Consider the following 17112-nt stretch of genomic DNA (forward strand, 5'->3'; position numbering starts at 1 on the left):
GTCGGTGTAACAGCAGAGTCGAACGCTGGGGCGAGACTGACTGCGGCTTGCCACGCTGAGCGCTGTTTGTACACGCGTGGGTTTTTGGAACAATCGTCGTAGAAGGTTCGGCGCGTATAACATTCTAACCTCGAATCAGCAACACTGTTCTCGAATGTACCAGAACATCACGTTAGAGAGTTAACAAAAATGTGCAGCCGCGGCCAGGAATCGAACCTTGGCTTTTCGCGTGAATGGCAACACGATAACCGTTAGGCGACGGCCACGCTGCTTACTTTGCCAGCTGCGCGCGTGGCAAACTCCGGCTTCATTACTGATGTTAGTTTTGTTAAATCTTTCTTCCATCTGCTGCCTTCTTTTATTAGCTTTTGCAGCTGCATTGTCGCGGGAATGCCGATCAAACGATTGCCGGAACACTTGTTTATCAGAAATCGCCAACGAATACGCTCAAACACATGTCCGTAATATAATTTTGTTGTGCCTTAAGCAGTAACCACACAGCAATTTCCTCACTGCGTAACGTTTGACATGAATATATGTAATTTACCTAGGAAAGTTAACCCTCCCCCTAGTCTCGGAATGCGCAGAGTTTGTATATCTCTAAGACTCTTTATAAAAACGTAATCTCGCTACCGCTTGCCACAAACATTTTAGAAGCATTTTGAGTAGTAAGAAAATGATTGAGTTAGGTTTTAGTTGTAGATGATTAGCGTAAAAATAGCGCTGCGAAACTAGGACAAAGAAGAAATATACACGACTGGACAGGTGGTGACTCACACCTATATGAATTATTAGAAGAAAACGAATACAAAAATCCAACAAAGCCTTCACACCAGCGCCCTGCACGCACGCCTCATTACAACGTTACTAAACCACTCAGTTGGGAAACTGCCATAGAGACTGCTTTGAAAAAGTGTCCCCGATCTGTCCTCCAGAACCGAGCTAATGGCGAACACAACGCCGCCATTTCTCCCGCAGCGGCCACTCGAGGAACTGCACGTGACGTCTATTTTAGCTTTAATCGGCCATTTTGTCGCCGAACCAGGTACAGCGGAAGAGGTTACAGGGGTGCCACCCCCGTCTCCCCAACGGACGCGCCGCGTCTTTCTACCGAAGTTAAAATGCACCTAGGTCGGGACGCGCTACCTGAAAGCACCGCTGAGGCATGGTTGTATAAAAACAATATTAATTGTGCCGCAAAACCTTGCAACTAAAGATTTTAAAAACATCAGACCCCCTTCATTTTGTACTAAACTCCAATAAATTTCATACAAAAAGAGTCTTTTCCGTTTGTTTTTACGCAAAAACATGCTTTGTAAAAGCGCAAGGTGACCACAGTACAGACAAATGATAAAGAGTGGCGCTGTTGTCGTATTTAGCTTGATCTCGGTGGACGCCAGCGGCCAAGGTTTCGACGGTGAGTTTCCCAACTGAGTGTTTTAGTAACGTTGCCTCATGATAACAGGTCCCCCAGTTCATGGTTGCCCGTGCCGAATCTTTATCGTTCTCCTTAGAAATTCAAACCCTTTTTTTTCTGATTCTGCCACAGACGCATGGCTTACCCAATCGCTTCCTTCGCTGATGATGTGGTAGAGCTCTATAACGTCACGAGTTGCCTTGTATACCTATAATTATGGCGTTGTTAAAGGACATTTGACATTCCCAAGCAGCACAGTGTTGGCCAGTCATCGGCCAATGGTTGGCAATGGTCATTGGCCAAGTAGCCAGAGAGTGGCCAGAGACTCGACGGTGACTGCCCTTTATCTGGCCATTGGCCAATCGCCATTGGCCAATGGCCACTGGTCATCAGCCATCGGCCAAGCATTGTCCAATGAATGGCCACACTCTGGCCACTGGCCAAAAAAGATCATCACCTGGCATTGGCAGATGCTTGGCCAAAATCCGTGCTGCTTGGGCAATTGTCTCTTCGTGCAGTGAATTGGAAGGTGCCCTGCATTTCTGTCTTTATGTGTGCTTTGCCTCTGCATTGAGTCTGGCTCATATTTGACTAGCTTTCTGGGGGACTGAAGAAAGCACTGGAACTCCGAATTGCTCTCCGTCATTCTTTTTCTTTAATTGTGAGACACACTGACAAAGTAGCGTATGACAACAGGTCTCCTGTTTTCAGCAGTGCGTTTCATATCCTGGATGTCTTTTTTACTCTTCAACAGGGTGCCGTCAACATTTGATAATGAGGCCGATGGAAATCCCGCTCGTCTCAGACTGTCAATTTGTGTATTCAAGCACCTCCGGGTCCAGTGTGTGAAAGCTCAATTTTTTCATTGCTGCCCCAAGTCATGATCGAGAGAGCAATAACCCTCTTGATGATTTTGGAATGGGTAGACCAGTGGTCTAACGTACCTTTCTTGGAACGAGGACAACATGTAGGTCCAACAAATATGATGGTCGTCAAAGAGGGGGAAAAGGTATACATACAGTGAAGTAAAGAATAAAGAAATACGCCAACCAAAAAGTCGAAAAATTGTCCCAACGTTTCGAAATGCACGGCTGTTTACCTTTCCTTGACGTGCTAATCAAAAGACAGGGTGAGGCACTGAATTTTACAGTGTATAGGAAGCCTACGCACACGGGACGATACCTCCAATTTGATTCAAACCACCCGCTAAGTCACAAAGCGTCAGTAGTTTCGACACTTCTGATGAGGGCAAAGAATATATGTTCATCTGCAACAGACAAAAGGAAAGAGGAGCAAGCGATCACCCGTGATCTAAAAAATAATGGATACACAGGTAACTTCATTCGCCAGATCACTCACCGTCTAAACCGCAGTCGCCGAGACGGGCAACCTACTGGGACTGCACGTCCTAAACCGATTGCACGCATCAGCATACCCTACACAAAAGGGATTAGTGAAACACTATCCAGGATTTTTGCAAAAGAACACGTCACCGTGGCCCATAAACCTGTGACCACACTCGGGCGTTTTCTACCTCGGCCAAAAAGTCGTCCACCCAAGGAAAGGGCCCAGGGTGTAATTTACCAAATATCCTGCACCCAATGCCCCGCCTCCTACATTGGAGAAACTAAAAACTTCCAAGAACGGCTCCGTCAACACAAAAATGACGTACGCAACTTCGACCGCGAACGCAGTGCTCTGGCGGAGCACTGTGAAGTTAATGACCACCGTATCGGATTTCAAGATGCAAGCATTCTGGGTACTGAGACGAACCTACGCAGAAGACAGCTGATAGAATCCTGGCATATTCAAAACACCACAAATAACATCAATAGGTCTCTAGGCACCTTACCCAGTTTATATGTTCATGGGTTACGAGATACAATCAAGACGGCGCAGGCGAAACGAAGACAACCAGCAATCGACAATGAAGAAGAAGAGATAGCCAGTTCAAAGAAAGACAAAGAAGCTATTATCCCGTTTAGTCGCCCCTGAGGAAGAAACGAACTGTTTCGAAACGTTGGGACAATTTTTCGACTTTTTGGTTGGCGTATTTCTTTATTCTTTACATTTAAATTCACCCAACAAGGCAGATATCTGCCGAACATGTTTACCTTCAAATACAGTGAAGTGTGTTGTCCTTTGTAACTTCGAAGATGAACCTGAGGCTCCCTCCCCACTCCGTTCACCAATAAGCATGCCAAGCGATTTGTACCCTGTTCCTAGGGAGTTGAGTACAAGATCCCACTCTGGAGCGGCAGCTACTACATTGGCAAGACAGGGCGGCGCCTGAACAACAGTCTTCGAGAACACTTTTGGTCTCTAAGAGGCACAGTTGGAGGACACCTTCCAATGGACCAATTCCAAAACTGGAGGAGCCTCATCGCTCCGTAATACCACGTTATGCACTGCGGGAATCAGTGAATGCAACGCTCAGGGCGACTGATTTATGAAAGTAGTCTATTCACTTCACAGAGTGCCAGTGTCAACCGTCTTTCAACAAATCCATAATTATAGGCAGGCGTAAAAACAAGACAACTCGGAGGAAGCGAATGTGTAAATCACGGGTCTTTGTCATTATAAAAAAAAAAATAGTTTAAATTTCTAAGGAGGACGATGAAAATTCCGCACGCGCCACCATGAACTATACTCCATTCCACCTTATGACGTACCGCAAGAAAGCCTACATGCGCGAGCTCCTTGCTTTGAGACAGATACCGGCGACACAAGCTGTCGTGCATTAAGGGCAGCTGCCAAGGCTATGAGCTCGCGCTCTTAGCCTTCGCTGCGGTACAACATATGGTGAAACGGAGCATCGGCAACCTGGTACAATGGGAGCTGTGTGCCGGGCGTACGTGTGGAGGTTTTTATTGTGTTTTGTCTTCGTTTTGTTCTAGTAAATCACATAGTTGTGGTTCAGCGCCTGTCCAGTTGTGTATGATCCTTCTATTTGTCCTTGTCTTATAGAGCTGTTTTTACCATAATCATGTACACGCGTTTCGAGTACGCTAAAGCACGCTTGCTGATATTCACGGTTTTACCCTTAACGCTATTCAGCAGAGCATCACGCACGAACACCATTCGGTGTACTTAAATAAAAAAAAAAAAAAACTATATCGTGCTTAGACACTTTCCCCGTTCATATGGTTGCTCATAAATATCTTGTCATATTTCAACCAAAGTGCTCTTTCGCTTTTTTTCTTCTAATACAATTGAAGTGACAATGGAAGGTCTTGCCACGCTGTGTGTATCTTGGCATTAAACTGTTCCATACCCACACAAAAGGTCACCATTCTGTGCAAGTTGTTAAGCTGACTCCGACGATTCCCGTTTTTTTGACCTGAGAGTTTTGGACGCATACACATAGCAGACGCACTCTGAATAAAATGAAAATCACCTTTCTTGTTAGCCCGTGTGGGCTAACAAGAAAGGTTATTTTTCAATTTTTGTAAGGCAACACCTGCTATATGTATGCTTACAAAAAAACTAAAGTCAAGAAACAGAAATCTTATGTCATAGAACATATTTAATGTTGGCCTCAGCTAGTATCTTTCCATCCTTAGCAGGACTGAATTTTCTAGCGCTAGTGTGAGAAAGCTTAGGCGGGCTTTCAGTTCTAACAAAATGAGTTTGCTGAAAGTTATTTACTTATGCATAGCGTTATTGATCAGTCCTTATCACACTTACTCTTTTCCCGAGGTACCGAATAATTACGTCACTAGTGAATGCAGAGAGGGAGCTGAAACATTTACCGTACAAAATGTTCCACTGGCGTACGACAGTGCACTCTTTTGCATGTATCAAAACCTTCAAGTGAGTACTTTTAATTTATATCACTATTGTAATTGTAACCGAGACACAATTAAAATCGCTATATTAAATATAGCAGTCTATAACCGCGGCTCACCAAAATAGAAATTTCAGTAAAAATCAGTAACATATTGGCGTACCGTAACTAAACAAGTCACATACATAATAGCGCAGGATTGTTGATTGCGCTGTCTTATATTTAAACTTTGTTGCCTAGTCCTTAATTGTCATCTATAAAGTTGGGGTCACCGGTTTTCCTGCATATTGCATAGTGAGTATCAAGAGACCTTTGAAATGCAGGACATTAAATATCTAAAAGTACAACTTCCAGATTTTTTTTACAATATCGCGCGAACGCCGACTGGCCGGTAAATCAGCGCCTTATCGTGGCCTGAAACAGCAAGTCAGCAAGGCTAGTCTTATGCCCTGCGCCACACGCGCGTAGTCTTTCTGGCGTGCGGTTTTACACCACGATAAGGCGCCGGTTTACCGGCCATTCGGCGTTCGCTCGTTATATTTGAAAAAAAAAATTGAAAAATAATACTTTTGGTGAAAAGAACAATTGTGAGGTTTTCTAGCAAGTATGTCGTGGAAAATGGACAACTAAGGTTTTCCCGTGAATAAAAATATGGAATTCCTTTAGGTCTTACTTAGAATAAATACAATACTTTGTGGAACAATTTTAATTACCTTTCTTTTTTACATTCCAAATTAAATTACAAAAATTAAACGGAAACGGCTAGGCTCACTAAAATATATTCCGCTTTTAACTAGAAAAACGATTCAAAGACGTTTAACAATTTTTGTAATGCGACATTTGAGCGCAGATCTTGAGCTATATTTATTTTATTTTGAGATATACCGCGCTAAAAATTTGGGGAAGAAATATCTCTATGTACAGATATAGACCTCGTACTCCTGGGTACATTATATATATTACGAAGATCCACGATGCGTTTTGGAAGCATTCGACCGTGTAGAAATAGATTTTTTTGGCCCACTTCCTCACTCCTCCTCCGGCAATCGCTAGATTATCGTCGCCATTGATCACCTAACGCGTTATGTTGGAACCGCTGCTTTCCCTACCGCCACAGCGAAAAATGTGGCCAACTTTTCCTTGAACCATGTTGTTCTCCGTCATGGTGCCCCGAAAGAACTCCTCAGCGTCCGTAGAACTGTGCTTCTTTCTAAAATCATCCAAGAGGTCTAGCGAGCTGACAGTGTCATCCATCGAACAACGTCACCATATCATCCGCAGACGAACGGCATGACCGAACGCTTCAACCGAACACCCGCTGATAGGCTTGCCATGTACATTTCCCCCAATTATCATAATTGCGACAATGTTCTTCAGTTGGTAACCTCCGCCTACAACACCGCCGTTCAAAGCAGTTCTCAATTTTCACAATTTTTCCTTGTTTACGGGAGGCAGGTCTGTTCAACACTGTATCGCTTGTTGCCCTATTCACCCGGTCATTATGAATGTTTTCCACACACCGAAATCAGAGATCATGCTGAACAATGCTGCCGGCAGGCACGAGCACGCACGACACACCTGCAAATACACCAGAAACGCCACCACGCTGACACGTCTCGCCCAGTAGCGTAGGCAAAGGGGGGGTTTGGAGGTCGAAACCTCCCTCTTCCCCGAAATGCCGAAGCTACCCCCCCCCCCCCCCCCCCTCTTCCGGTGCCCGCATTGTGCCGGCTTGCTACCCTGCTCACGCAGGTGGTCTTGCACGGGTCACGGAGCAAAAGACGAGCGCGGACTATGTCCAACTTATGTGCTTTCGGGAGGAATGTTTGGGGGGTACAAAATGCTTAAATAAATAAAATAGGCAATATTTCTTCATTCATGCTTATTTGATGGGATTCGGAACTTGATCTCAAAGATATAAGGAACGGATATTTCGAAACATTTGTTGGGTGAAGGATGGCAGTTTCAAGGCAAAGTATAACAAACTATCTTCACTGTAATACGTGCTTAAATTTATCTAAACTGGACATAATAACGCGCACACATGGTGGTAATATAGAACGACGTAAGTGATATAAGAAATATGAAATGAAATGTTGAAGCATTTGCATTGTAAGCAACTGTTGGCGCTGCGCTAACGGACTCTTTGTGTACTGATCAGAATTACGTGCTTTCGACTAGAGATTACTGCGAATAAAAAGTAACTGTGACTAGCAATTTACATGTTCTCTTTATAATTTGATTTATGCCAACCGATTACACATTAAGATACAGCCGCCTGTCTTCACGGCAAAGAATATCCACGATGTCCACCACTTGAGCTTCAATGTCGCGGTGAAGATTCAAAAGCACTAGACCGAGCAGTTACTCATTCGAAGCGGACGCTCTCAGGTATGCTTCAACCGTCGTAGTGAAGAAAACGAGAAATCAGCTTCAGCCGTTGTTACGCGCAGAGTCGCTAAAATCTTGAGGAGACGATAGACGTTTGGGAATAGGGCCTTCGGTCAGAGGATGACCGCTTGTAGTGTAGACGTGTCGGGCGTTTTTATATTCTTACCTCTTTAATTGGACGCCTAACATTTCCCTATTTTTGGCGAAGTTTCCCTCTCTTCGTAAAATTTCCATGCATCGAGACGCCCCTATTGGTGTTCGCTCACGGATGCGATGAAGTCCGTCTTGCTTTCTGCTCTGCATGGCGAGGTGGCATCCGATGCAATTTGTTCTTAGAATAATCTTTTTGTTGCACGGAACATCAGAAACTCCGTAGAGCCTTTATATCCTCAATACGCATAGGGGCAAGGGTATTCAAGTTCGTTTTCTCGTTCGGCGTGTGGTTTGCGTGTTTGTGTGTGGTGTGTGATGCTATTTCTCCGAGTGACGGAACAACAAGTTCGGACTGACGACTTCTCATTGCCCTGAGGCAGGGATGGCCAAAATACATGAAAATATGTATCGAAATACAAATACGAAATATTTCGTCAAAAATGTATTTAATTACAAATATAATTACATTCCAGAAAAGGATTTAAGTACAAGATACAAATACAACCAAATGTATTTGTTCTCCTCCAAATACTTTTCCAAATACAGTCCTCAAAATTTGCGTCAGCAACTTCAGGGCACCTGCAACGGGTTTCTGGGTATCTCATTTTAATTTTTCATCGCACACTCGGGAGTTAGAGTGCGAGGCTCTAGTAACGTAATAGAAATATAATAAAAAATGTAATCAGCTTGGACGTAATAGGTGAAAAAAGTACAGAGCTTCAAGCAGCTTTTTTGTCGATTACATTTTGGTATAGACCAACAAAGAACCGAGACGACCAAGACGCGCAGCACTAGCTAGAGAATTTTTTATTGTTGCAACTCGCACCAGTTACGAAAATCTGGACGACCCGCGCATTTAGAATGTTCCAGGCAAAAATATAGATAGAAATCAGGCTGGAAAGCATCACAAGTTGTCAAAGGCACTTATTTAGCCAGTCTGCCTGTGAACGTCGATTTCGTCACTATTCTTGCCCTGGAGTAGCACCGTAATCACAAAGTCACTAAACGCTTGTGCTTGATTGAGAGACACTGCATTCGGTGCAGAATGCAGTTTTCTTCCTGCTCTCGAGTGACAATAAATTTGAGGAATGCATTTTCGCCCACAAAGTTGTATTTAATTACAATTGTATTTGAAATACCCACGTTTTAGTATTTAAATACACACGTCAAATACATCACCCAATTTGCAATGAAATACAAATGCAAAATACACAGCGTATTTTAAATACCTATTTTAAATACTTGTATTTGAAATGCTGCCCATCCCTGCCCTGAAAATATGCCGCTGCTGCTTTTGGACCGGACAGCAAGATAAAGCGGCCTAGTAAAGATAAGACTCTTTCCTTCGACCTCTCTTTCCTTAGCACGAATTTGTTAAACCTTTAATAGATAATAAATTTTGGTTTTGTCATTGTTCAGACGTACCCTCACCCTATATACGGGCCGCTAGGGTTTGTGCGAGGAAGGTTGCTCTTCATTTTCAAAGTGAAGATTCCTTTTATGCTTAATTTTTTGTGACAGTATTGCCTGCCGGTAACGGCCAGGTGGCGCCAGTAGAGTAGGAGCCCAAGGTATACCCTGCCTCGGTATAACTTGTCAAATCCATTATGTATATGAGCGCAACGCACACATACTGGAGCATGACGCAACGAATAGCATGGTGGTTCTCCGCAGTGAAAGCGCACTCCAGTGATACGTACGTAGTCACGTTCCGATTGATCTGCCAGGCCGCAGCTTTCGCCGTACCTTCATGTCATGCGGTCACGGTTTCCTGGCCTGCCCAGTAATTCTTGCTTCAGACACTAGGCTATAGAGGCACCACCAGAGTAATAGCTCATGTTTGAACAATGCAGCCGCCTCTCCCAGGCATACCCAATGTTTGTTGCTTCAATCGCTAGATAGCGCGAAAACAAAGAGCATTGCAGGTTGCCTATAGACCAGTGTCTGAAACCCTAGCCCCCAGTGATAAAAACGTGAAATATTAATCTGAAGCGCAGGCTTGAGATTATTATTAATATTAGAGAGGGGCTGCGCGTAAAACAAGGTTTTTTGATATTCACAGCCTTCTTGCATTGGTGCTATTCTTGGAGCTTTCTTGACTATGCCTTTCCGACGTTCTTGCACTACGATATCTGCGAAGGTTTCTAAAAAAACGGAGTCTCGCAAAAAGCGCAGCCCGCCCCCCCCCCCTTTACACTGTCAATAAGTCAGCATAAAGAAACATGGCGGCGCCCATGGAACAGAGCAGACACTGGTTTATAGTACCAAAACGAGTAAGTTTTAAGTCAACTTGTCGAACCATCTTGCCCAGCAACTCATTTTTGGTACAATTCCTTTCTTCTACAATGGGCTCTCTACAGTGTTTCTCTCCTCTAAAAACCTCAATTGTGAGCCAGTGCTCTTTCGTCCCTTTTGTCTATTGCTTCATTACCTTAATTGCGCTGTTTAAGTCAACTGGTCTATAGCTATCCCTGCGTTTTGCCTGGCCTTCACGCGTTGGTCATGCAGTGCTACCTCAAAAAAAAAAAAAAGGTGGGGGGGGGGGGGGTGGCAGTTGTGTGCGGTGAGGAAGCTTTTAAAGTTGGTGGGCCGCAACTACGACGACAGTAGAACAATGAGCCACCAAGCCCGCATTCCTGTAAATGGAACCTGCTCCGTTTTAAAAACTGACAATGCAGCTTAACCTGTTTTACCCTAACAGCGCCTCGCTAATCTTTGCGTGAGCGTCCGTATCACCGAGCTCCCCCTGGTTCGTCATTGGGAGCATCGTGCTTCGATATGGGGGGGGGGGGGCTAAGCATGTTTTTGGACCCCCCTTCAAAATAAAATCCTGGGGTGTGTTCCTGATCTCACCGAACTTCTTTCACACCCGGCGATCTCGTCTTTTTGTGGATTCTACAACGCAAACCCGGTCTCCGAGAAACTGTTCTCAAACTACACAGGCCCATATCGAGTGCTTCGTCAGACCTCTTTGTAGATAAATAAATAAACATATATATACATATATATAATTTTAAATAATATATTTATATAAGGAATAGAAGGAGAGAGTACGCAAAAGGTAGAGGGGAAGGTATGGAGGACCCTCCTCTTTTTCTTCTCCCCTCTCCTTCACCCCCTTCCCTCCTCACTTCCTCCTCTTCCGGTTACGCCGACGCCGATGGGGATGGCGACGCCCGACGCCGCAAAACACGGTAACGAGCGCCTAAAGGCTGTTTCACATACTGAGATTCTCGTCCGAAATCGGTGCGATTTCCTGTAAATGCGCGATTAAAACTGCATTCCCACTGTCGCAGCGGCTCTGCGACTCGTTTCCACCAAGTTGGCATTTTCTCGCAGAGTCGGTGCGATCACTTTTTAGTCAACCGGCCGTTCATTTGCCAGTTGTCATCCGCAATACCTGCGTATTCGTAAATAAATTTAGACACCTGGAAGCTTTTGGTTTCATGCTTAATTACTAGGAATTTCTAGTTACACATTGTATTCGTAGAACATTTCTGTTAAGACGCTTTTGTTGTATCTTAGGCAAAGTCAAACGCGTCGCGTCCGTGTCCGCTGCAACCAACCTTGGGTGAAAGAGCCGGCCGCGCCGACAGAAATCGCATGGTTGTTGGAGCATGTGAAACCAAACATTGTGACCGCACTCGCTGCGTCGGCTGTCGCACCGATTTCTTTCGCACAGTCACTGGATCTGAAACAGGCTTAGGAGCTGCGCTCTAAAAACACAGTTGACTACATTTTTAATGTTCATATTTTGGATAGCCCATCGAAATGTTTCTAGAGGTTGGCGAATCGCAGCTTGGAGTTAGTACAGCCCAAAACTTACATAGCAGAGCACTGGGCTCGAACTATTAGGTTCCACTCCTTCCTGCTTTTATGTGGTTATTGATCGTTCCGGGATGCTGTCTATCACAACTGCGTGATGCAAGTTAAAGACCCCAGGCTTGCAATCCTGTTGTACTGACAAGCATTTTCATCTACAGAGAAATTGTGAAGCATGCTATGGTGGTGGACCCTAACGCTCACTAATTACCTCATGTCTATTTCTCATTTTATTTTGCTGAATGTGTTTGTGTTCGGAAAGATTAATATTGTTATTACTACTTATCATTACTCATTATTACGTGTTACTTATTATTATTATTACGCGTCCTTACTGGGCCGAGATGCCGCCCAGTAAGAATGCATGCTGTATCCGTCTCCGCGTTGGTTTTGGTAGGCAGGCTATACTTTGCTGCTCAGAGTGCTGCAACCGCGCTCATCAGAGGTACCTAATGCTCGCGACTAAATAACTCCAACTCCCAAGCAGGGGGTGAGCCTTTTTGATGTTCTCACTGCAACAACTCTTCGTAGGCAGCTATCCCTAAAGAAGGGTCGTTAGGGCTAGTGAGGAGTCCGACGACGACAACCAGTGCGACGGCGGCGACAGTGCGCGGACGGAAAAGGGGACGCCCTCGCCCATCTCTTCGTACTTCGCGCGTTCGGCTGCCAAGGAACCCGACTTTGAACATTCCCCTGGGCTACTCGACCCCCTACTCCTCGACGCTTTGGAGGTCAAATCAGAAAACGCTTATTAAAATGATTGGGTTCCGTCACACCTCTTGACTGAAGTTATCTGGTGTGACGTTTTAAAGGGGATTTCCTTTCTGACCGACCAAGTTGCATCCCTGAATGAAGACAACAAGCGGCTTACGAAAGAATCAGCGAGATGTTCTGGGGAACAGGCGTTGCTCGTGTGTTCACTGCGCGACGAAGAGAAAGCGTGTCACGCTGACATCGCAGGCCGAAGGAGTCCTACAGGGGCCTTGTCGTTTGCTGAAGTGGCGCAAGCCAGCTGAGTGTGGTGCCCTCGTTACCACGTCGGCGGGCAATGTTCGTAAGGAAAATTGCCTGGAGACTACCTCTACTGACATCAGGGATTATTTGCCTACCGAAGGAATCCCGGATGTGCACTGTGCAGTGCCGCCGACTGAAGACGCGCTACGACACACATGCCTCCTTCCACGTTTCTGTGCAGGCCGATATATTTATCGAACTCGCTCACCATATAATCTGGCCGAGAGCTTTAAGGCCAATTAAGGCAGAACTGAAAGCAACTCAGATGTTACAGTGAATCGCACACGAATTTTCTTTTTTTTTGTGTGTCTTTGCAAGCACGTTGTTTTACTCTTGAAGCACATGTAGCCGACATTTTACTATCACTTTTGAGCTACGCTATAATGATTACAAGTGGTATGAGGGCTACGTGGTCACTAATATTTGCAAGCTTTGAGAGTTTACGCTTCATTTTCTCTTCTTTTTGCGGGATGTACTCTCCCGACTATATACATCTTCTTCACGGCGCACCAACGTATGATCTTCCGACATAAATATTTGCCTTCTAATTTTACGTGTCACTGATTCTGCTGTTTGTGCATTTCTGTCTAGCTATAATTTTCATATTTTATTTTGTAATGTGAGTGTGCTCCTTGTTTTTAAATGTTTGAATGTCCGGTGTGCCAGTACCAAGACCGAATGATTGCTCCTGGACACGCAATAATATTGATGGATTGATTGATTGATTATTATGGTTTTTCTTCTTAATGTTTTATTTATACTTATCATAACAATAATTTAGTATCTGCACCTTTTAGGTTTTGCTAGATATCCCAAAGCTGCAGTTGGCTTTAACGACACCCCACACTGGAAGGTCAATTTGCGGGATTGAAGTCCACTCGTTCGATAATGACACTAAGACATTCAATATGACAATATATGATACAGATTTACAAGGAAACTGTACGTAAGTAGAGCAGCCTCATTATGCATTCGCACAATTTTTTTTGCATCTGACCTGAAATTGATTTCTTCATGTATCGTCTTAAATCTAAAAGATATCCCATAGCTCCGGCGTTGTTTTTGACATAGTGTGAGCCTTGTAAAAGTGGCTAAAGAGATACGTGACATTGAATATTTGAGAGCGAATTTGCGCACTTAAAGGAGCTGTGAAACGATTGTAACGTTGAAAGAATTGGCATCTTCTACTTTTGGCATTGTTCATCTTCTCACAAAGGACGGAAAACCTTCCTTCGAAATGTTGCGATTCCGCCGTGTAATCGCGAGGCAAAATTTAGAATATTCCCCGACCTGCAGCCGCGAGCGGCAGCTATGAGAAATACGCGGCATGACGTCAGTGGGGGGTCTTGTAGAAAGATAGCAAGTTGTGCGAATACCTGCTCGATAAAAGGTAACTTTTCTATAAATCTTGTCCTTAAAACATAAATATACATTCGTCAAAAACCTGGTATCATCGACAAAACTTTTATTATACGGAGTTATAATGGCGCCATCTATCCTAGGCTCACAAAACCGTCAGCTCTATCTGCTACCGGGAGCAGCCGCCAAAAGCCGAAGGGGGAGGGGAACAGAGCCGGACGGGTATGGCCGACGCGGATGAGACTCCTCCTTTCACCATATTGTTCGCGCTGCGCCCGCCAGCACGTGGTCACGTGTTCGCGAGCGGATAAGTTCCCGCCGCTCACTGATGGCTCTAGAGAGAGAGCTTCACCGGAACCCCGCGCGACCCCCATTGACGTCACAGTGCACCTGACTCGGAAGATAATGAAGGAGTTGAGAGGTGCCGAAAACCTCAATCTTTGTCCATTTTTAAGATCAAAACTGGGACATGCAGGCAAACGCAGTGTTTTGTTCTTTACTTCAGAAAGGTCGAGACACCAACTCCCAAATTATTTCAGCAAAGCCGAAACTGTTGCACAGCTCCTTTAAAGTAGCCTACGGCTACGTAAAGACGCGGTGATGTGCATGTGTGGAGGGAAAGGACTGTATCAACATATAAATGTAAACATTGAAGCTTAACGACTAATGCAAGGGTTTCTTAAAGTAGAAAATGAAGCTTTCATTCAGTGTTAAAATCTTTCGGAAAGCTAGTTTTATTAGTTATATGTTTTCTTAAGTTTTCAAATGCCGGACGCAAAAATGTCTAAGATTAACACCACAAAACATAAAGAATAAGAGAAAAAACGAGACCCTAAAAAGAAATGTACATGAAGATGTTGATATATTAAAGCGGCAAAACAACGAGGAAGGAAAAACGAGGAAGACAGGCAAGAGCGCAAATTGACAACTGACGTTTAATACTACCTAAAGAGAAGGTGAAGAAAAATGTTCAGGGCGCTATCAAAATGCGAAAAAAAAAGAACGAAAGAGTAAGTGAAGTAAATTATATTTACATAATTAAAGCAGAAATTACTCAGGGTACTTCAGTTTTAGTAATACATTATTAAAATTAATTAAAAAATGATTTAAAAAAAATCTGGTTGAAAAAGAAAAATGCACGGAAACGCGAAAACAGAGATGCTGATAAAAAAAAAGATGAAGTTTGATTAGAGTATTAACTAAAAGGTCATAGCATGTCGGAGTTCTTCATGTCATGAGACTGAAGTAATTGAGTTCTCTGTGAGTCATGGCAAATCGACGGCGCGCTAACGCAGGCATTCCCACTGGACAAAATTAGTTGTGCCTCGTACAGCTCACGAGTCCTCTTAGCCCTGAAACATTTTAAGACTCTGGTGTTGCTAAACATTGCGGAGCACTTACAGTCCCTCACATGTTTGGCATTGTGGCCCGGTGGTGACGACTTCAGAGATAGGACGTGTTCTCTTATGTGGTCATTGACACATTGTCCTGATTGCCCCACATACACTTTCACGCAAGTAAACAATATCTCGTACACCGCTCCACACTTGCACTCGATGTATTTCTTTTGATATTTAACACTCGGCTTTCTGCACCTGGCGTTTGTTGATCCTTGGACACAACCGCTTTAGTTTGTCCGGTGCAGAAAGGAGAACCTTGACTTGATACCTATAAGCAATCTTCTTTAGGTTGTGAGATAAACGACGAATGTATGGCATTACTGCTTGCCGGCGGTTTTTATCCCTTTTGCTGTCTCATCGTTTTGCGCTTTAATATATCAATATGTACAACCAAATAGCCCGTCAGATGTTCGTCGTTTTTTGCTTTAATATATCACTATGTGCAACCAACTAGCTGGCTAGATGTGCTTAATATATGAAGATGCCTCAAAATATTCTGGTGGGCTAGTTGGTTATATATACTAAATTGCAAATAGAGCTAAAACAAGGATAGACGAAAATGTGGACAAAACAGGCGCTATTTTTTTTTGTAATTTAGTTTGTAATTTGTAATTTAATTTGTAATTTAGTATGAAGATGCCCCGGCTTTTAAATTTTATTAAAGACATCATTGTAAATAAAAATGGTTGATTTGACTCTAATAATTAATGATATGTCCATATTGTGAATTCAAGGCGAATCTGCTTAACGATGTCTGATTTCAGCACTCTCCCACGAGACCACGCATGCTATGACTCCCGGCATGTGTTGCCGTATGTGGTCCCTTTTATGACACGGCACCAACCTTTCATGAGGAGTGATTAACACTCTCCGTATATTCCTGTTTTGTTTTTAAGCACAGAAGTTAGTTTGTTAAAGTGGTTTTTGCCTTGACAAAGTATGGAAACATTTTCTTTGTATTCTTGGACGTTCGGACATGTTTTTTTTTTTATGAGGCCTCTAATTTATTTTGACATTCCTTAAAATGCTCGGATCGGAAGTCAATAACATCTTTGGGCCCTGAGGGTACTAAAAAATAAATAAATAAATTTAGCAAAAAGTTTTTGAATCATTGCGCGTCGCTTTGCTTGTATTTCCACAGGAATTGTATATTTTATAACTTCACACCGACGTAACCTCTTTTTTTTTCTTTTTTAAACTTTTAAGCGTTTGATACCAAAGGCTTTAAACGTCACTTAGATCGTTTAATTTTTTCGCTGGGTTGTTAATCACGCGTAGGAGAGGTTGCCTTTTCATTGTGAACATAGTTTTTCTATTTGTCCTTTTTTGCAGCCGGCGGAATGGTACAGTTAATGCGGTGGCCCTTGAAAATGGCAAAACCAAGCAACGTTCAGAATTACGAATTCCACGAAAATTAGGTAATGCAGATAATAAGCGTTTGATCACCCAATATTTTTAAAAGCTTTGACAGTTCATAGAGATTCGACACAGTTCACATAAGCACACGGTCAAAATGTTTATTTGATTTCTACAGCAGAGCTAAATGACTCCACTAAAAACGCCAAAAAATAGTATAATCTGCTTGCCATAATATCCAAAGAGATAACTCACCCAAAATCGATAGCTAATCGGATCATAATAAGGGATGGGCTAACTTTTGGTGTGCCATAAAAATAAGATGAAAAAAAGAGTGCTAGTTTAAGTTTTTGTGACCCTCAAAACTTGCAGTTTTAGGAAGGGGCGCTGAACCGAATTACATTGTCCTTCCC

General features: G+C 43.5%; 1 protein-coding gene across 1 annotated transcript in view; it reads left to right on the forward strand.

The window, feature by feature from the left end:
- Positions 1-4978: 4978 nt before the first annotated feature.
- LOC120837609 overlaps positions 4979-17112 on the forward strand; it is a 37101-nt gene continuing 24967 nt past the window's right edge. Inside the window, exons 1-3 of the mRNA XM_040207103.2 lie at positions 4979-5230; positions 13382-13530; positions 16676-16761. Coding sequence (XP_040063037.1) covers positions 5042-5230; positions 13382-13530; positions 16676-16761 — 424 coding nt within the window. The 5' untranslated portion in view covers positions 4979-5041. The remainder of the gene's footprint in view (positions 5231-13381; positions 13531-16675; positions 16762-17112) is intronic.

The sequence above is a fragment of the Ixodes scapularis genome, unplaced genomic scaffold (genome assembly GCF_016920785.2).
Source record: "Ixodes scapularis isolate PalLabHiFi unplaced genomic scaffold, ASM1692078v2 PGA_scaffold6__148_contigs__length_123643588, whole genome shotgun sequence".
NCBI classification, from domain to species: Eukaryota; Metazoa; Arthropoda; class Arachnida; order Ixodida; family Ixodidae; genus Ixodes; species Ixodes scapularis.